This window comes from Typopeltis vanoorti, unplaced genomic scaffold, assembly GCF_054136105.1.
Source record: "Typopeltis vanoorti isolate ZY-2024b unplaced genomic scaffold, IOZ_Tvanoo_1.0 HiC_scaffold_690, whole genome shotgun sequence".
Lineage (NCBI taxonomy): Eukaryota > Metazoa > Arthropoda > Arachnida > Uropygi > Thelyphonidae > Typopeltis > Typopeltis vanoorti.
In genome coordinates this window covers 250011-273267 of record NW_028328170.1, presented here as the reverse complement: position 1 = coordinate 273267, position 23257 = coordinate 250011, and the positions used below count along the sequence as shown (strand labels likewise).

The window sequence follows — 23257 nt, the reverse complement described above, 5'->3', positions numbered from 1 at the left end:
TTCAATGAATATTAGCTCTGTAGTATACTTTATTAATTTCTATGTTACCAAATTCCAAACTTAAATTTGCATAAGACATCGATGACACGCTATTGCTTATTTAAGTTTACACATTGATTTGACTGAAATATTATTTACAATGTTATCTTTTTTTTAATCTAAAATTTAGAAATTAAATTAAGTGAAAGTGCATTCTATTTTTTGTTCCTTACTATTATTGTAACATCAGCAGTCATAGGATATGATTTCCCAACACTTGTGCGAAAGTTATTTCATTTCTGTTCTTGGGAACTTGTTACTGTAGTAAAATTAATGGTAACATTTTTAATTTTTTTAAAACCAATACATTTTTGAACATTATTAAAAGCACAGAATCTTTCAATATGTTTCCAAAAGCATTTAAAAGTACATGTTATGTTTTCAGGTTTTGGGCATCCAATTTCATTTAAACCAAGAACAGGTCTCCCTATTAACCCTATAATGTTTTTGATTTTCTCCTCCTTTGGCGAGCAATATTTGATATTTGCATGTTGATTCTATCATCCAATTTCTTAGTTTGTCCAGAGATAGTGAACCAATTTCCCAGTTCAGCTGATGGTTATAATTTATTAACAAAGAATTCTGTTTCTTAATTCTTTCAGGTAATTCATTCCAACTACACAGTGTTTTTATCAATGCATATCTTAAACTAATTCCATCAGAAATACAAATTTCTTTAGGAAATAAATTTGAAGTCTTATTCAAAAGAAATTGACAATCAATCATATCAATGATAACCGAAAATTCGTATTTTTCATAATTGTTTTCCTTCATTCTTCTTCTTCTTCTTACATTACTTCATTTGCCACCACAAATAAATAGTTTTATTATTATTATTATTATTATTATTATTATTATTATTATTATTATTATTATTATTATTATTATTATTATTATTATTATTATTATTATTATTATTATTATTTCACTGATTTTTAGCTGTGATCTTATATTTTATGTTACGTTTCTGTTACAAACTTCTAAACAAATAGAACTTTACACAAAGAAACTTTCTTTGTGTAAAGAAACAAAGAAACAAAGAAAAAAATGTATTTTTCACTTTATTTAATTTCTGTGTGTTAGATTCAGTAAATACAATTTGTAAATAATATTTCAGTCAAATAAAAGGTAAAATAGAAATTACCAAAGTATATTACGCAGATTATATTCATTTGAAATATAAGAAAACACTAACAAACAGTTCCAACCCGAACACATAATTTTTCATCTAGGTACAACAAAATTGGGACAAGAAATGACACAGATGAAGGTTTCTCCAACAGTCATGAAAAGTCAACATGATAAGTCATATATTCTAAAGTTTTAAATGGTTAGATTTTGGAAACATGAAAATTAAATTAATTATAAAGTATACTACAGAGCAAATATTCATCTCAAATTATAAGAAATAACTATTTGATGTGCTGGCAATAGAAGTTTCTAAAAAACAAAGGCGATAGGAGAGTTCAAAACCTTTTTTGTCTCATTTCCGTTACTAAAACGTATTAATGCTAAAAAATAAATAAATGAAATAAATTTCAGCTACAGAAGCAAAGAATCGAAGATAAAATTAATAGTCAGAGAAGGACAAACAGTTATTTATTTATTTATTTCTTTTTTGTTCACTTATTCTGAATAGAATTATATGTATTGGTTTAAAAAAATAAAAATATAAAAGCTAATTGTGTTAAAATATATATATTTATAAATATCCCTACTGTGAAATAAATGTTGGGCTGAGAGGACAACAGCCAGTAGGGACTAACAGAAATGAGGCAAACAAGAGAGTTGATGGAAAAGTGTTGCCTTACTTGTGGAAACCATAGATCATCTTGTTTCAACATATCACATGGAAAAAATCGCGTGAATTACACATATGCACCACTGGAAAATCACAGACAATGAACATCAGCACAAATGTTAAATCAGAAGAATAAGAAAAAAAATAATGTCTTTTTTACTTTATTTTATTTCTGTATGTTAGATTCTGTAAATATAATTTGTTAATAATATTTCAGTCAAATGAAAGGTAACTTAGAAATTATCAAATTATATTACAGAGCTAATACTCATTTGAAATAGAAGAAAACACTAATGAAGCCTTCCAAACCAATCATAAAATGTCACACATTGATACAACAAATTAGCGAGCAGAAATGAGATGTGAAGTTTGGATTGTTGTGTGGGAAGCATTATCAGATCCTAATGTAAGACCAAGAGAATTTCAAGCCCCAGTCAGAAATGTTCGTAAGTAGACACAACAAATTGGTAAACGGAAATGACATAGTTAAAGATATGAAAAATCTACAGACATATGTAAAACTTTTACTTTTATTGTACATCATCCAATTTTAGTTCTTTGTTTTCAATGTTCAGATAAATCTTTCTGCAATGGGTGCTTTCGTTTTGCTCCTGGTCATGCAGAAATGAATATTATGGTTCTTAAACAATGCACGAACTTGGTTGTTGCTAAACTCTTTTACTTTATCTGTGGTTATGTAATATGGCACTTCTTTAAAAATGGACTCGAAAACATTAGCAACAGTGCCTGCTGATTTCTTTATCAGTGTTCGAACCCACGCAAATCAGGAAAATCAATTAATGGACACAAGATAGAAACACAAGCCACCCATTCTCTTTTGCAAGGAATGGCATATCTGCCAAATCACATTGAAAAGGGTGTAAAAGTGTTGGGACTTTGATTTGATTGCATTTAAACTTTCTTCTAATGGGTTTATGTCTGACATGTGTAGGCTGTGTTGCTACCCAACTTTTCACAGTTTCATGTGACAAATTTGTATGTTTCTGTAAAGATTTGAACTGATTTTTAAAGCAAAATAGAGAAACAAAAATTATGAGTCCTAATTCCAAATCTACCAGAATTCCAAAAACAGGAAGTCGCATGTAGCCTCAACTCTACGATGTTATTTTAGAGAGAAAGCCTGGGAAATCATAGCATGAGGCACCGTTCGAAAGAATTAATGAGGAGTACTAAATGGATGGAATTCTAAAAGATGTAGTCAACTAGATTTTCTGGTTATTTACAGAAATATCGTTCTTTCATCTCATATCATATCTTTCAACTCATGTTTTTGTGTGTGTGTGTGTGTGTGTGTGTGTGTGTGTGTGTGTGTGTGTGTGTGTGTGTGTGTGTGTGTGTGTGTGTGTGTGTGTGTGTGTGTGTGTGTGTGTGTGTGTGTGTGTGTGTGTGTGTGTGTGTGTGTGTGTGTGTGTGTGTGTGTGTGTGTGTGTGTTCTTCTGTGGATATAAAATTCGACTATTTTGGAATATCTATTCGCATTAAGAAGAGCCATTCTGGAAGTAATCATTAGAATTTCTACGCTATAACCAAAAGTTGTTGTAATCCCTCAAAGTCTCCGTTCATTTTAATTTATTTTTCAAATGCTATTTGGTTTTTCTCTTGACTATAAACTAGAAATACTAATAGCCAAACATTTTGTAAAAAAGATGACGTTAATTAGAAAAAGTAATGAAGTATAAGATCTTAAATGTAGACAAATCAAAATATTCGGATAAGTTATGTATATGAGAAAAACAATTGTGGAGGGAACACCACCATATATTTAATTATATTTAGAATAATTAAATTTATTAGTTATTCTAAAGGCTGCCGCCATCTCGTCTCTACTCCTAGAATTCCCATAATCTTTAACAGGAAAGAAATATCACACTTATTGGAAAAGTCGTGCCGCAACACCTATGACAAAACTTGAAGACAATGACGGATATTTGTCCTCCTAGGAAATTCCAAGATATCTTATCTCAAAAACATCGCCCACAATTCCATAGGTAAACCAAGACACCACGTGATGTCACAGAGAAATATGTTCTCCAGAAATTTCCAAACACATAACGTCACGATTCCATATCCCAAAAATACAGCCACAATGTTATACATGAACCAAGCACACCACATGATGTCCTTGACAGATTTGGGTCCCCTCCGAGTGAAAAATTCAAACATTCCAAACTCTATCTTATCACTATCCATACCCACAATGCCATATGCAAACTATTTACTTGTCTACATCTGACAAGACATATCCAGGACCCTGACATCGCTTTCCCTATTCATCCTATCCCTATTTTGTTCATTGTCCCCTCAATCATGACACGATTCCCTATCTCGAACCATCACCGACAATTCCATACGTGAACAGAAGAAACAATGGCACGTCACTGACATATCTTCTGCCAAGGAAATTTCAAATATTCCAAACCCATGACGTCACACATACACTCAATGACGTCAATCAGCTTATCACGCAATGACGTGAGGAATCCTTATCCTATCTTGAACTTGATCTTTTCAGAAGTGGCTACAGTACTACTTATCGGAAGTAGCCTTCATTAAATGCCACTTCATGCATCCCGTTAATTGAATCGTAGTATCGCACTGGACGATGAAATTCATCTTCCGCCTAAGAATAATTACCAAGATCTCTGACCACGGCGGGAATTGAGGCAGCCTGTTAGTCGGAGAGCGTATTTGTTTAACCGTTTCACCAATGAGATCGGCAGTATAAAGTAATATAATATAGATATTGTTCATCAAAATATCATTTCAAATTCAGAGAAAATGTACATTTCATGGGAAAGCAGTCAACATTAGATTGAACGTCGATGAAATATTAACATTACTTAGAAATAAGAAGGAAACATTCGTGATGTCCAAAGAAACAAGTTAATATTTTGAAAGAATGGAATGTTATTACTACAGAGAACTAATTAAAATGAAATAAAACAAATGTGTGAGAAAGTCAGCTACAGAAGACATGTTTATTTTTCTTCGCTTATGTTGCAATATATAAAAATTAATATTTTACTACCTAATTTGGTGTAATTTTCATAATTCCTATATATTATAAGTTTTACTCATTTGCTAATATACATTTTCAATATTCATCGCCCAGCCAGTGTGAAAGTAACCCACACCTTAGATAGACCACATAAACGGTATTCATAATAATTTGTTCATATGCGAGGGAGATTGCACGTTTTTGAGAATGGAATGTTAAAACATGGAATGGAGATTCCATGTTTTAACACGAGAAACATAAACTTGCACGTAAGACCCAATTTTTATGATCTTATTTCAATGATAGATAATATTTTGCGAATGTAAACAGCTAGAAACTTCTCATTTGGCTATTAAATTTTTCTAATTTTAATTTTTACCATTACCGTCATGTTTTTATGTTTTATGGATATAACCTATCTTTTTGCTCATTGCTGAACTACACATACCGGGCATTGAATTAGAAACATTTATGCAGATATACCTAACCTCACTTACGCATCGTAAGTGCAAAATACTTAGAAACGTGCCGTATCACGTGCTCTAATTTAAGAATACCACTTGTCAGTAATTGCCAATAGTGTTGATCACAATGGGAAAAAACGAAGTATTTTTCGGAGTTCGATAAAGGACGTATTGTGGCTGGCCGTCTGGCTGAAACCAAGATTTTGAAAACAGAAGAGCTGACTGATTTTTTAAAAGGTGAGATAATGGGTGTTTAATCATTGGGAAAATAACCTGCTTTGTTTGTCTAAGATGCATAACTGTGCTTCTCAGACAGTATGTCAGGAACGAAATCGCCATCGTCTGAAAAGGCTTGCACGGACAAACAACTTGTGTGAAACAGTTGACCGAAGCATTTAATGAAGACTGTTCCCAACTCACATCTCACCAAACTATGCACAGGGAATTGAAGAGGATCTGTGTTTGGTACAGGCAGGTCCAGCACGGTATTAAATAAAACTTTCTAACTCATCTGGCGGTATGTGTACTTAATGGCTCTATAAATTACATAAACTAATTTCGGAAAAAACGTCTTCAGTAGTCATCAATGGACTAGGAGGCTTCTGTAATTTTCTACTCGTATTATATAAATAAAATGTAAGATGCTCCTGACGAAAAAAAAAACCTATTTCGGTGATTACACCACATTTTTTATTCAGTTATACAACATACTGAAATAATAGTTCCCGACAAGATTCGTAAATCGTATGATTTACATCTTCAGGGGTAAATAGTATAACTTAAAGTTTAGACAAGAGAAATTAATCAATACAAATCATAACCATCTGGTTATTCATAAAACTCAAATAACAGAATGCAGATATATAACGTTATTGACATTGAACAATACTGGACGATGTCATGTGTTCTTGTTCTCGTTCATACAGTCCAAGCTCAGATTGAGGCAGATTTTTTATTAGAGCTGACCACACTTGATGGAGAATTAAACCTTGATTTTTATTGCATTGGGTTGGGCTTTTTAGCATATTAGCAGCTTCTTTAAATTTTCTTAAATAACTGTTGTTTTCCATGTATGACATCGTCGTTTTATGCCAGAGTACATCGTGTCCAGTGGAAGTGGTATGGAAAGCAAGACCCGTTTTTGTTCTCTTTTGTATTGTACGTCTTTTTGGTGTTCAGCCATGCGTATTTCTCCAGATCTTCCTATCTGTCCTGTAGCAAATCCCGCAAGAGCAATGGATTTTGTAGATTGCTGTTTTTTTAAGAGGATGATGTGGTAGTTTTGGTGGATGTAGGAATCTTGAGATTTTTTCCATAAGAAGGAAGGCTACTTTTACGTTGTGTGTGTTCAATAATTTGGCTAGCTTATCTGTAACATTTTTGATATAAGGAAGCGAGATTGCTAAAAAATCTACTAAAAATCTAATAAAAAATCTATCTCAATCTGAGCTCGGACTGTATGAACGAGAACAAGGACACATGCAACGTCCAGTATTGTTCAACGTCAATACTATTTTATATTTGCATTATATTATTTGAGTTTATGAATAGCCAGACGGTTATGATTTGTATTGATTAATTTCTCTTGTTTAAACTTTAAGTGATACTATTTACCCCTGAAGATGTAAATCCTACGATTTACGAATCTTGGCGGGAACTATTATTTCAGTATGTTGTATAACTGAATAATAAAAAATGTGGTGTAATTACCAAAATATGTCTTTTGAACCAATTAGCCACAGAAGTCTACGCCTACGAAGATAAAAAAAAGTATTAAAATCACGCTGTTTGAAATGAGGGATTAAGGTTGTCAGTGAGCAGACGGAGATTCCCGTAATATTTCATTCATCAAACGCATCGGTACCTGAGGTATAACGTACCACATCATGTGAGCAATAAGTGGAAATCTGTTTCGACAGCATATGGATTTATTACAAATATTGTTTTATTTATGAATATGTCGTTAACAAATTTTTTTATGATGCTCTTCAATGGACCTTCTATGAAACACATGAACACTAGCAAGGAGTAGTTCCAGATGAGGACAGATGGCTACAATACTTGTCATCTAAAATTGTAAAATAAAGTTTCATTCAGATAATTATCAAAGAAAGCTTCTAATTATAAGAATAGTAAGAAAAACTCGCCTCCTCCTGGAAGATCTTTATTACTCCGTTGAAATTCTTCTACTTCCCATTTGCAGTCCGGGTAACATTTACCTAAGTAAAAATTAAAGAATGATTTTCCTATTTTATGAAAGATAAAACTTGCTATTTGTAATACTAGTTTAGGAGGAGAAATTAAAATTAGTTATTGAAGGAAAATATTGTAAAAGTTCAATTACCAGATTAAAAGATTAAAAATATTATTTGTATACATTTTGTAATAACTATAAATCACACATCAGATCTGAAACTGCAAGCCTTTTGAATATCTTAACTACGTTTTGAAAGCTCATAGTCTTATCACTGATTCTTTACATTCTTTCTTTCTTTTCTCTCTCTTTTTTTTAACGAACATCAATTTTATATCGAATAATCAGTACCGTAAGCAAAACATTTTTGATTAACCCTGGTTTTTGCAGGTGGATAACAGTCTAGAATTCTTACTAAGAGATATCAAGTTTTCTTTTTAAAATTTGAAAGAATTACATATAAGAGTATAAGACGCTACTCTACAGACGAGCTTCATATAAAGGTAAGTCTTTTAAAGAATCAAATAACAGAAAAATATTTCGAACGCTAAGCGTAATGAAGGTATGGAAATCAATCCTGAATGATTTTTAATGGTAAACCAAAAATCATTCAGTATGGTGTATTATATGTAACATCAAAGTAGATTATATACCGAGAATTGAATATCTTGACTACTTTTTGATTAGCCCATACATTTATAGTCTAATATATAGCCATTGCTTCTTTACTTTTTTCTTTTTTCCTTTTTCTATTATTTTTCTATGATATTATATTATATTTCCTGTCTATAAGTCTTCAGAAGACTGCATTTGGACTACTGTGCACAGGTCTATTTACCTGGTTTTCGTGGGGATTCTAATACAGTAGAGAGAGTTGCAAAGAAGAGCATTAATATATATATATATATATCACAGTTCGTGTTTTAATGTTCTGTAGATATCTATGTGTTTTAAATTTCTTGGTAGGTTGTTGAGTTGCTTGGGTATCTGACGTGATCTCACAAAAGAACCGTATGAGTTGTTGAAGAGTGTAGTGATGTACAATGTACAGTTTTGTTGTAGGTCATGTTATACGATATGTGTCTCTGTTGTTTCCATAGGTGATGTTGAAGTAATTCCTTGTTAATGTTATGTAGTGTTTCAGGATTTGATAATCAGGATTCTGAGTATCGCCATGTACTGGTCGGATATTGGTTGTTGCATGTAATGTGTCCAAATCACGGTTGACACAATTTTCCTATGTAACGTTTCTAATTTTGTTAGGTGACTGTTTGATGTGTTTGCATAGACTGTTATAGTGTATCGGAGTAGGAATTCACAGTTACCGTGGTATAGGATTTTTTTTATGTTGGATGGAATAATGTCTTTCAAAACTCTTCCAAGTACAATAATGTACTTGGAAGAGTTTTGCTGCGATGATCCGGAGTTTGGTATGCAGGTATTGAAATATGTTTGTCCATTTAAGGAGGCATTCTATGTAGACACCAAGTTATTTTGCGTGTGTCGCAGGTTTGATTTTGGGACATTGGCAGGTTGTGCGGGACGCATTCGATAGTTGTACGGGACGCATGATTCATGGGTTGTGTATTATCAATATCTGTGTTTTGGTGCCGTTGATTAGAATTGCGTTTTGGTAGAAGCATGTTGTGATTTCATTTAGGTCTTGTTGTGCTTTGGAGGGAGTCTTGTCGATGTCTGTGTGGATTGCTAGTAGCGCGGTGTCATATATGATTTGATGAATAATCATAATAATTTCTGCATTTGATTATAAGGATTACGTGTAGATGGGTGAGGCAAGTTAATCCCACCTACTTTGAAGCTTGTGTTAGCTCTTATGCAGAGAGTGGGAGTTACTCTTCACTATTTATCTTCATTATACTGTTTATGCATGGCTGTAGGCATTGGATGCTGGTGAGTTGTGATATGTATATTAGTGTTAATAGTGTATTAACATTGTTGATATATTTTCAGAGTTAGTTTTTTAATGTTCTGTAGTTATCTATGTGTTTTAAATTTCTTGGTAAGTTGTTGAGTTGCGTTGGTATCTGATGTGATCTCACAGAAGAACCCTATGAGTTGTTAAAGGGTGTAGGGATGTAGAGAGATGTTATAGATCGTGATATATGATATGTGTCTCTGTTGTTTTGATAGATGATGTTGAAGTAATTCCTTGTTAATGTCATGTATGTCATGTAGTGTTTCAGGTTGTTAATGCTCAGGATTCTATGTGTAGCGATGTGCTGGTCAGATATTGGTTGTTAAAAAACTCCTATATCATCGTATCTGCGAATCACTGCTCAGATACGAAATACCAGTCTATGCAAACACACATCAAACAGCCACCTAACAGAATTAGAAACATTACACAGGAAAATCGTGTCAACAGTGATATGGACACCTTACCTGCAACAATCAATATCCGACCAGTACTTGGGGACACAGAGAATCCTGAACATTAAAAACCTGAAACACTACATGACATTAACAAGAAATTACTTCAACATCACCTATCGAAACAACAGAGACACATATCGTATAACACGACCTACAACAACTCTCTACATCCTTACACCCGTCAACAATTCATACAGTTGTTTTGTGAGATCACATCAGATACCCAAGCAACTCAACCATCTACCAAGAAATTTAAAACATATCGATAACTACAGAACATTAAAACACAAACTCTGAGAAATATACCAACAAATTAATATACCATTAACAATAATACGCATCATAAATCAACAGCATCCAATGCCTACATCCCATACATAAACAGTAACAACAACATAAATAGTGAATGCTAAATCCCACTATCTTCATAAAAACTAACTCAAGCTTCGACGTAGATGAGATAAACTCGCAGTCGCTCATCTTCACATAATACTAATAATCAAAGAATGCAGATTATGTAACAAAACAGTCAGTAAAGTATATAACAATAAAGAAGATACTGATTATTATGTGATAATATCATTAATATTATATTTCTATGTAATATGAAAAAATAATGTAATAAATTATTCTTCTTATTAAAAATTTTGTAAATAATGAGTTTAATTGTATGTTTCTGAGAATTAGGAAATATAATATTTTGATTGCTTATGTGTAAATACTGTTCTATAATCACACTTTCTCAAACTTTGAAAACAAAATAGTGAACTGCAACATGTAATAGTATATAACTTGTGTAACTCTGAACTATATACTTGTAAAACATTACTGTGATTGTTATTTTAAAAAATAGCAAAACAAAAACTATGTTATCATCATTATTCTTGTAATCTCATTATATGTAGCAATTACTGCTGAACCTTGTAAAATACTTTACTAAATATTACTCAAGATGATCATTGTATATATGTAAATATTTGAGAGCTCAATAAAAAATAATAATAATAAATAAATAAAAAATATCGGAACTCGCTTTAACAGCAAGCGGTAGCAAGCACGCTATTTCGATGCTCCCGTATTTTAAGTTGCAAAGTAGATGTTTTTCTTGTGAATTAAAATTTAAAGTGTATCAGTGATTTCCGTTCTTCAAGCCGAATATATTGACATAAAAATTGTAAGTATCTGTCAAGTAATAAGTAAATTACAAGTATTCAAAATTCGAAGTATGCATTGATGAAGTATGCAAGAAGAGAACAATTGAAGTCAACATATTAGAAATTACAGCAAGATTGTCAAACAACAAATATGAAGCACTACAAATGCCATGAAGACTTAACGGGGGAAGAAAACCACATAACATAGAGGAATCGTCAGAGAAACATGCATTTTCTATGTTCGGAATTATCCGAGGCCACTTGGCAGCGAAAATCAAACACGAAGCGTGACGAGTGGAAATGCTCCCATTGTAAGGACAACATACGAAAGTCGCCTTCAACCGCTTGCGGAAAACAGACAACGAAGAAATCAACCGCAGGCTGTAAATAGCTATCAACAGAAGAGGGAATGAAAAACAAAGAAAACAACAACGGAAACCCAATTGAGCCAACTTTAAATGATGCATTACTTGAAAATATATATTACAAAACCTAAAAGACTGTTTAACTGATTTTGTTGGAGAACTATTTCAAAAACATACCATACAGATTACCGAAAAATTCATCAATATCAGGAATTTATTAAATTTAATTAATACGCGGTAGAAAATGCATTACAGACCGTTAGAGAAATTAAAACGTGCGTTAAAGAGCTAACGGAAAAACAGCATAGTATAATAAAAGAGACAATGGAACTACGACACAAACTAAACTTTTAAAGCAACAGTACATACTCTTAAACCAACAGCAGTATAAAAATGATCTCCTGATATATGGTCTCTGGGAAATTGCTACAGAACATCTAAAAGACATCATAATACAACTAAGCCAAAATATTTGCGCTCCCATTGAGTCAAGAGATATCCAGTCAGTACATCAGTTACCGCAAAAAAAAGGAAAAGAGAAAATAATTCCCATTCTCCTTCAGTCGTAGTGCGACTCACCAAATGCCCAACAAAAACTATGCTTATAAAAGCTAGCAGGATTAAAAAACTAGTAGTCAAGGATCTGAAAGGTCCTTGACTACTGGACTACAAGACACAAAACCAATCGAAATAAAATCTGTGGAAGACCTCAACAGCCTGCCACATTAAAAGGAATATTGACAACTTGTAAAGCAGGACGCACACCAACCTACATGAATGCAGGCTCAAGCAGACATATTCACCCTGGAACATGATTATTGCCACATTCTGAAATCAATAACAGCATGGAACCAAGGGACTATCCCCAAAAAATGACTATATGTTCTCCCCATCAACATCAGAAGCATTCGCAAATACTGACTGACCCTGCAAGCTTATCTGAAGAAAGATATAGACAACTTAGACATTTTAATACTGTATCTACAACAAAACTTTAAGTACCTACAACAAACGACGAAGCTTCCACCTCCCAAATGCCATACTCTAACAACACAAACACTGCAGACAAACCAAACGAGACGGTGGTATAATCATGTTTACCAAACATAAACTATAAGTAACAGAAATAAACTATAAATTTCAATACGCAGAAAGCATATTCATCAAAATTAAAAATATCAAACAAGAAAACTCCTTGATATTAAATGCAATATACAGACCACCCAACTTAAGAACCACAAAATTTCTAGATGAACTAAACAGATGGCTTTCAACCACTGAATTAGGCACCTCAGAATACTTGATAATAACAGAAGACATCACTATAAACATTAGGAGCATAAATAACAACACTGAACAATACCTAGACCTATTATCGGCATTTAACATAACCCTATCCATACAGTCATATAAATGAGAAGAGATAGTTGGAAATACAACAACCTCATCCTGCATTGATCATATAAATATACGGGCCCCTCCAAACAGCCGCACAGCAGCCGTCATGGCATGCAACCTGGCAGACCATTATTTCACACCATTAGAGTTACACACTGAACCAGAACCCATAAAACTCACTGAGACTACAAAACAGTATTATAGCATTCTAAACGAAACAATAGTAACGATGAAATCAGAAAAACAGACTGGATTTAGAAGGTATCTTTAAATTCTGCTGAAGCTGTATACAATAATCTTAAACTTGAATTTAATAAAATATATAACAAAGCATTAACAAAAATAAAAATATGCTCCCAAACTAAAAATAATCCATGGATAATAGTCAAGATATTAATAGACATACGAAGAAAAGTGGCCCTATGGAAACAACTTAAGAAGTTGCCAAACAAAATCGGTTTACTAGCTGAATACAAAAGAAAATGGAATCCCCTAACCATACAGATTAGAGTGGCAAAATGAAACTATTACAACAACAAATTAACAACAGCTCAGAACGATATAAAGAAAACCTGGCATCTGATTAATGAAATGCTTGACAATATACACAGAACTACTGGCTCAGAAACAATAAAACACCGCTTTGCTTGCGAATCCAAATCCCTCAAACAGCTGGCATACAATTTTAATCAGCACTTCGTGAATTCTGTACAAAAATACAATAAACAACCTTTCCTCACACAAACCAACATTAGTAGTAGTAGCAGGGGCACTTTTGACAAGCTCAAAATCAATATAAGATAAGGAATCGTGATGTGATTGGTTGTTCATTTCATGACGTCATTATTTGTGTGACGTCATGAGTTTGGAATGTTTGGAATTTTTCTAGGGACTGTCTGTGTGTGTGTGACATCACATTGTTTTTTTCACGTATGGACTTATGGGTGATGATTAGAGTTAAGATTCATTCATGATTTGTGGGACACTTTGAACAAGATCAAGATCAAGATAAGATAAGGAATCATGTTGTGAATGTTTGTTATTATCAGATGTAGATAGGTTATGTCAGTTTTGAGTTGTAAATAAGTGATGTAATTTGTTAGTTGCAAATAAGTGACATTATTGTTTTGAATGGAAAAGGGAGATATATTATTGGATAAGGAATTGTGTCGTGATTGGTGGGACACACTGACAAGATCAAGATCAAGATAAGATAAGGAATTGTGACGTGTATGTGTGTTGTTTTCAGATGAAGATAAGTGATGTAATTTATTAGTTGTAACGAAGTGATGTAAGTGTTAGTTGTAAATAAGTGACGTTATTGTTTTGAATGGAAAGGAAGATATTAGTGGATAAGGATTCGTATCATGATTGATGGGATACTATGAACAAAATAAGGGTAGGCTGAATGGGGAAAGTGACTTCAGTGTCTTGGATGTGTATTGTTATGAGTTGTAGATAAGTAATAGTGATAAGATAAATTTTGGAATGTTTGGCATTTCACTCGGGCCTCCCTTCTTTCAGGGACATCACGTGGTGTGTTGGGTTTGTGTACAACATTGTGGGTGTATTTTTCATATAAGGAATCATAACGTTATGTGCTTAGAAATTTCTGTGGAACATATGTCTCTCTGTGAAATCACATGGTGTTTTCATTTGTCTAATGAATTGTGGGCAATGTTTTTGAGATAAGATATCTTGGAATTTTCCCAGGGTGACAAACATCCATCATTGTTATTATGTTTTGTCTTTGGTTGTCTATAGATGGCTGTACTAATTTTCCAATACAGTTTGGGGTGTTTCTTTCCTGTAAAAGAGACGGAATACTTAATCGAATACATAACGGAATACTTTGATCATACTCTAATATGTACCCTATGATTATCGTAATGAAAAAAATATTCAGTATTAGAATTACACTTACCGATACATACGAGCAGTGATTATTGAAATTACAATTATCAATTGTTATGTTTAAGTTAAAAAAAAAAATTAACCTACATTTCTTTCCAGAATGGAAACATCTCGGTATAGGTTTTCTGACTATTCCAAATTATTGATTTTTAACATATATTAACATCAAAAAACACAAACAAAAGTCTGAAACTGCAGTTGACGTTTTCATTATAGGTTACTGGACTAACATATATTCACATCCAAAAAACACACAAAACATAGGAGTTGAAAGATATTTCTGTAAATAACCAGAAATTATAGTTGACACATCGTTTAGATTCCCACCTGTTTGGTTCTGTTTGTTTTCTTGGAGATGACTAATTAATTTCTGGTCATAGTTTTACGTTTCCTTTTCAGACTATGGTACTATAGTAACTTATTTTGTTAACAACTAATCAAATCCTGTAATAGATGACATTCAAAAAGTATAATTTCCCACATTTTTTCCTGCACTTCTGGAGCTTCTCTGATTACCGACATCATGGAAGAAAAGTAAATTCAGTGCATACCTTTCTGTTAATCTCAATTATATCTGGTACTAGTCTGTAGTTTAGTCTGTTTGTATTAATCACATACTGCAATATATGAGTTGCAGTATTGTCACAAAAGGTATCATTTTCCCATGGTTGGATGTTTCTCAAACACATACATATGATTAACATTCACAATCATGTGAATGCTAATCACATATATTAGCATTCACATGATTGAGATGACACATATCCTAAAATTATTCATTCATGATTAAGGATTCTATACAATCATTGTTTTCAAGTAGATGGCTTGTTTGTTTGTTTATATTTTGTGCAGCTAGGAAACTGGAATTTATTTGAATTGAATATTAGCTCTGTTATATATATTTTGCTAATTTCTATGATACTTTTTATTTGACTAATATTATTAACAAATTGTATTTACTGAACCTAACATACAGAAATTAAATAAAGTGAAAAAGACAGTATTTCTTTTCTTATTCTTTTGATTCAACATTTTTACTGATGCCATTGTGTGATTTCCCACTGGTGCTTACATATTATTCATGTGATTTTTCTCCATGAGACATTTCAAAACAAGTTAAACTATGGTTTTTACATAGTTCAATTATGTAAAACTCATTTCCGTTAGTCCCACTTGACTGTTTTCCTCTTAGCCCAACATTTATTTCACATTAGGGATAGTTATATATATTTTTTAACATAATTATTATATTAGATATTCTTTCCAATACAAATAAATAATTATTTATTCTCATTTCAAATGAAAATTAGCTCAGAAAGAAAGAAAAAAAATGTTTACCCTCAAGTAAATGTTTATGATCAGAGTAAACAAGAAATTCATCAGATTTTTTAATGTTTTCAAATTCATGAAAATATTGAATTCATTATGTGGTATCATTTAAATGAAAAACGGGTCTGCCTATTAAGTTTATTAATGTTTTTTTCTCTTCCAATGACGAGTATTATTTGATATATGCATGTTGATTCACATGATTTTATCTACACAATATGATACCTTTTTTTTCTAAAGCAATCTTTTCAAGAGTTTTAGTATGTTAGTTTCAAATGTCTCTCTCTAAAATAACCAAATTCTAATACTGTGATATTTCATGTGAAATCATCTCCACTAAAATCCTCGCTATTAATTTAATTCCTAGTTCCTTTTGCTTCCAAGAGTTGAAATTTTCTTGAAATTTTGAGGGCTTGCATGAACAATAAGACTTTTAATTCTCTGAGTGGATTTTCAAAAAAAAGTCTCTGATTAGTTTGTGCCATGAAATTTCACAAGGAAAAAAATGTATGATCTTACTTAAATTTGTATAACTAATCAACTTTAATACCCAATTTGTTCAATTAAATTTACATATTTTTTGAGTGAAATATTATGTTAAATTTGCACTGTTGTTCAAAGATTCTTCCCATGCTTGTGGAATTGCCATCATGTGGTTTTTGACAATGTGACTCTCATCTGAAAGTTAATTTTCAATTGGTGATCGTTGGGAATTTATTGCTATATTAAAATTAAGGGTTGTGTTATTTTTTTGAAAACAATACATATATTTATGAGCATTATTAAAAGCATAAAATCTTTCGTTATGTTACCAAAAGCATTTAAAAGTACACGTTATGTTTTCTTATTTTGGACATACAATTTCGTTTAAATCAAGAACAGGCTTCCCTATTAAACTCATTAATAATTTTGTTTTTTCTCTTCCTTTGGCGAGTAATAGTTAATATTTCATGTTGATTCTATCATCCAATTTCTTAGTTTGTCCAGAGATAGTAAACCAATTTCCCACTTCAGCTGATGGTTATATTTTATTAACCAAGAATTCTGATTTTTAACTCTTTCAAGTAATTTGTTCCAACTACAAGGTGATTTTGTCAATGCTTATCTTACAATCATTCCATCAGAAATACAAATTTCTTTAGGAAATAAATTTGAAGTCTTATTCAAATTAAATTGTAGATCAATTATACCAATGATAACTAAAAATTTGTATTTTTCACCCACTGTACATTTTGCATATTCGTTTTCCTTCTTTCTTCTTCTTATATTACTTCATTTGGCACCACAAATAAACAGTTATTTATTATAATTATTATTATTATTTCACTGATTATTAGCTCTGACCTTCTAATTTATGTTAACTTTCTGTTACAAAATTCTGAACAATTAGAACTTTTCACAAAGAAATTTTCAAAGAATTTTGTGGCTCACCCATTATTTTTAAATTACCGAACACAAAACACCATAACAACAAACAGCAGCTGAAGTGGATAAATGATTACCTTAAGTCCAAAGTCACTTGACTCTGTGGTTTTTTCTTACAGTATTGTTTACCCTTACCGCAACATTTCTTCAAAAATGAACTTTTGTGCAGATGACTCAATGAGGTTTTTTCGCATGCTGTTGGATATACTGTTGGTGTCTTTTTATCTTACTTTGTGTGGGAAAAGGTAAAATTTGTTTTTATGTTATCTGGAGAGTACAAACATTTTTTTTCTTGATCAAACTTTCAGAGTTTAAGTCACGTTTTGGGTTAATTATCTGCTGTCTCTCTGTAAAACAATCAAATTCTAACACTTTGGATTTTCAGTTATGTGAACAAATTGTTTTCAGATAACACAAACAATGACAATAGGTAGAATTAGACAATTTCTAAAATAATCAGTTCCATGGATAACAGCTTTCGACACTTTTTTTCTCCTGTTCCTGGAATTAATTTCACAGTAGTGATTTTTTTTAAATAATTAAACAGAATTACATTAACGTATAAAGTTATGGATTTAAATATCAATTTGTAATCAGAATAACTGAGTAAAAAATTCATGCAGAAAAAAAAATAATAAAAGTACACATCTTTGTTCATTTAAGTTTACAAATGCATATTTGTTTTGCTGAAATACTATTTACAAGTATATTCACAGAGAAAATATCGCTAGTCACGCAAAACAGTTTTTAAAATCTGAAACCATGATAAGCACAGCTCCATACATTTGATATTGTGTCAGTCTGGAAATGACATCATGCCTCCCTAAACATTCTGTGTATTGTTTTGTCACCAAATATACAGTTTTAATAAAATGTTCATAAATGTCCCAAAATAAAGAATCTTTATCGAATTGGATAAAATCTTGAAAGTCTAATTTTACCATTGATAAAGAAATGATTAGATATAATTTTCCTCATGATATAAATAGCTGGTAATTCAGTTTCCAAAAATAGTAAATGATTAGCAATTCATGCATTTTTGGTGAAAATTTCTCAGATTCTTCACAACCAATAGAAAAAACTTTACTTCCATCAGCTTCTGCAACATCAAGTATTAGTTCCTCATCTCTGCATTTAAGAATATAACACTCACTGAAGTCCATTTCCTAGTCAACTCCTCTTTCCAAGTAGCCGAGGATATCAGACCACTTTCAGCGTAACTTTTCCCAAGTGGTCCTGGATAAAAAAATCATAATGTATGTGTCTTCTAAAGAAAAAACCTCCAAGTTTGGAAAAAGAACTTTGGAGGAAAAAAAACGTGTTTTTTCTTCCAAAGTTATCAGTATCAGTTGGAGGTGACATCAATAAAAGATATCTGCAAATGAAAAGCTTGCTCTTCTCCACTAGGCTGAGCAGACATTTTCTGGAGGAGAGTGGTATGAGGGGTTAGAGTATGGGTGGGGATCATTGCAGGGAAGCATTTCTTTTTTTTTTTCACTCTGTATTTATCAGTATCAGTTGGAGGTGACATCACTAAAATATATCTACAAATTATGAGCTCACTCATCTCCACTAGCCTGAGCAGACATCTTCTGGAGGAGAGGGGGGGATAGAGAGATGATGGCGTTGGGGTGGGGTGGGTTAGCATTGCAGGGAAGACCTCTGTCACCCTCTTGGATACCTTTTAACTTCCACCACCTAATGCTATTTTTTACCGATTACAACAATTTTGGACATATGAGCGAGAGAAATAGTCACATGGTCTAACATCAAAAACACTTTTTGAGGATAAAATACTTAACATAATAAGGACAAATAATATAGAATACCCTTCAAGCCACAGATATAAGATTTGTCCTATGATATCTCAACGTAAGATAGTCTCACATCAACATAATATCCAACAGCATGTAGAAACATGTCTGTGAGGAACAATCGGGTTAAGGGTTAGGTAAACAGTACTATAAGGAAAAACAAACGAGTCAAGTGTCTTTGAAGTTACAGCAATTCATTCATCCCATACAGCTATCGTATTGTGTTGTGGTGTTTTGTGTCCAGGAAAGTAAAGAAAATTAATGGGTGAGCCACAAAAGTCATTGAAATTTTCTTTCTTCAGGAAAATAACATGTGCCAAAACTCTTGACATAGCTCTAAAAGGATGGAAACCAATTATTATTTTAGAAGACATATCCATCGTGATGTATTTATCCAGGACCACTTGGGAAAAGTTATGCAGGAAGTGATCTGATATTCTCGGCTACTTGAAAAGAAGAGTTGACAATGAAATGGACCTCAGTGAGTGTTATATTCTGAAATGCCAAGATGGGGAACTAATACTTGATGATACAGGAGCTGATGGAAGTAAAGTTTTTTCTATTAGTTGTGAAGTATATGAGATATTCACCAAAAATGCATGACATTGATAATCATTTACTAGTTTTGGAAACTGAATTACTAGCTATTCATATCATGGGGAAAAATTATCTCTGACCATTTAAATTCATCAATGGTAAAATTAGACTTTCAAGATTTTATCCAATTCAATAAAGATTCTTTATTTTAGGACATTTATGAACATTTTACAAAAATTGTTTGTGTATATTTAGTGACAAAAGAATACATAGAAAGTTTAGGGAGGCATTATGTCATTTCCAGACTGACACAATATCAAATGTATGGAGCTGTGTTTACCATTGTATCTAATTTAAAAACTCTTTCGCATGACCAGCTATTTTGATTTAATGTAACCAAGAACAGTGAGTAACAAAACTTTTATTCATTGAACTCTTTGGAAAATGTTAAGAGTGTAAACTAAATATTGTGAAATATTTTTTGGTAATTACATTTTTCGAATTTTTCTCAGTGAATATTCTTGTAAATAGTATTTCAGCAAAATAAAATATGCATTTGAAAACTTAAATGAACAAAGATGCATGGTTTTGTTGTTGTGTTTTTCCACAGTGAATTTTATATTCATTTATTCTGATTAGAAATTGATATTTAAATTCACAACTTTATACCTTAATGCAATTCTTTTTAATTATTTTAAAAAATCACTACTGTGAAATTAATGCCAGGAACAGGGGAAAAAGTGTTGAAAACTGATAACCATGTAATAGATTATTTAAGAAATTGTCTAATGCTACCTATTTACATTGTTTGAGTTATCTGAAAACAAATCGTTCACATAATCGAAAATCGAACTGTTAGAATTTAGTTGTTTTACAGAGAGACAGCAGATAATTAACCCAAAATCCATAACGTAAACTCTTAAAGTTTGGTATAGAAAAAAAAATGTTTGTACTCTCCAGATAACACAATACAAATTTTACCTTTTCCCACACAAAGTAAGATAAAAAAGCACCAACAGTATATCCAAAAGCATCTGAGCAAAAGATTCATTTTTGCATTGATGGTCTGAGTTGGGCATAGTAAGGGTGAACAGTACTATAAGAAAAAACCATAGAGTCGAGTGACTTTGGACTTAAGGTAATTGTTTATACACTGCAGGCTGCTGTTTTGTGTTGTGGTGTTTTGTGTTCGGTAATGTAAAAATAATGGGTGAGCCACAAAATTCTTTAAAAATTCCTTTGTGAAAAGTTCTAATTGTTCAGAAAGTTAAGATAAAATATAAGATCACAGCTAATAATAAGTGAAATAATAATAATATAACAATATTTTTTTAAAATTTTTTTATAATAATATTTTTTTATTGATCTCTAAAATATTTACATATATACAATTATCATCTTGAGTAACATTCAGTATATTATTTTACAAGGTTCAGCATGAAGTGCTGCATATAATGAAATTTCCATAATAATAAGATAATTTTTTTGCTGTCTTCCAAAATATCAAATCTTCTAAAATAACAATAATTTACAATTTTATAGTTCGATTAATAATAATTTTTTTTCTTTTAATAATAATAGTTTATTATCTCTCAAATAATTACATGAATATACTAAAATTTAGCCAACAATGCAACTTTTTCTTGCAAAATGGTTCAGTAAAAATTATAATTACTCATAAGAATTTCTTATTGACACAAGAGTAAAAAGTGTGTATTATTACCATTAATAATAATCATAGTAATACTTTACACTTAATAACTCACAAGTTAAACAATATTATTCATGTTGCAGTTTACATAATAATAATTATTTAAATTTAATTATGTAAATTAAATATATAATTTTAAATATAAATATATAACTGAAGTATTACTATCACATTTTCTGTTTACTACAAGTATTCATTACAGAGTGTTAAGTAAATAGTGTTTGATAAATTCTACTACTGGGATGTATCTCAACTGCACCCTCGAAGCTTTGTAATTAGCTTATTATATATATATATATATATATATATATATATATATATATATATATATATATATTTGTTATTGATTTGGTTGCTGTGTTTTAAGTAGGCATGTGTTTGGGAGGTAAATGAAAGATCTGAAAAGTCTGATCAAAGTGAAATTGCTGATATATCCTGTGTTGTTGCATCTGTCTTGGTGGTTCACATTCTTTTTTATTGTGGGCTTCTTTTTGAACTATTTAGGAGGCTTTTTTTCACAGTGGAAACATTTCTATGTCTTCTGTGCTTTTAATTTGTATCGGCCTTGAAGTTTATGACTTCCTTATGAATATCTTGGCATCTCTGGTCCACAAAAATTGGTAATTTTTTCCATTTTTAATTTTTTTTGCTTGGTACAACATATTCTGGTTGAATGGTGTTAAATATTTGGATAGGAAGATTGATGTATGGTCTTGCTGTGCATTCAAGTCCTTGGCAACTGGTTTTTTCTGCCTGCTGGCTTTTATGAGATAGTTTCTTGTGGACTTGCTCTTAAGACGAATTATGACTGGTGCAGGTCGTCGCAAGCCTTGGTTTTTGCTCTTCCTAGGAATCCGATTTATGGTCTGAATGTTGTTAAGCTGTAGGGGGATATCAATTACATGGCTTAATTTTAAAACCACATCTCTTAGGTTTTCTGTAGGTGCAGTTTCAGGAAGACCGTTTATGACAAGATCTTTTTTATGTTGTTGCTGATTTAATCATTCGTATTGAAGTTTTAGAGATTGAAGTTCTTGACAGAGTTCGGATGTCTCTTTCATCAAATTGTGTTGCATGTCATTTAGTGCGTTAATGCTCATTTTAATGTCTTTTACCGTTTGCAACACTTCTATAACTGCTAAATTATTATGTTTTATCAAATCTTCATATTCGTTAGATTTTTTTGTTATTTGTTCATTCTGTTTATTAAACAGTTCTTGCACAAGTCTACTAAGATGGCTTTTATGGTCTCTAGACCGTTTCTTATTAGTATATTTAAAGAGTTGAAATTATAGGACTCACCTGCATTTGTTTTCTGTTCAGTTCGTCATCTGATTTTGCCTCCGGTATAATTGGCTGCATCATAGGCGGCTGCTTTAGGTGCGTTCCTTTGTTCTTCCAACAGAGTACACACTTCAATTCCTTGCATGTGACATTGCATTTATATATATATGTTGCACGGTTGTTTCTGAAAAGCCAGCACATTTTAAGTGTAGAATCCTACTGCATTTTGTACAAGTTATATTGTTTCCGTTGGACAATAAATCCTCCAGGCATTTGATACACTTCATGGCTCACCTTTATCCTTTGGGCAGTATGGCATGATTATTAAGATGGCGACATCCTTTGTTCTTCGCTTGTTGACCACGGTTCTCGCTGTTCCTTTTTCAACACTTCAAAATTTGGTTTCTTCTTAGCT

At 31.8% G+C, this 23257-nt stretch overlaps 1 protein-coding gene across 1 annotated transcript in view; it reads right to left on the bottom strand.

The window, feature by feature from the left end:
• LOC150092099 (uncharacterized) overlaps positions 1-23257 on the bottom strand; it is a gene marked incomplete at both ends in the record, with an annotated part of 300006 nt that overhangs the window by 28855 nt on the left and 247894 nt on the right. The window contains one exon of the mRNA XM_090415309.1: positions 7471-7542. Within this exon, the coding sequence (XP_090271435.1) occupies positions 7471-7542 (72 nt within the window). The remainder of the gene's footprint in view (positions 1-7470; positions 7543-23257) is intronic.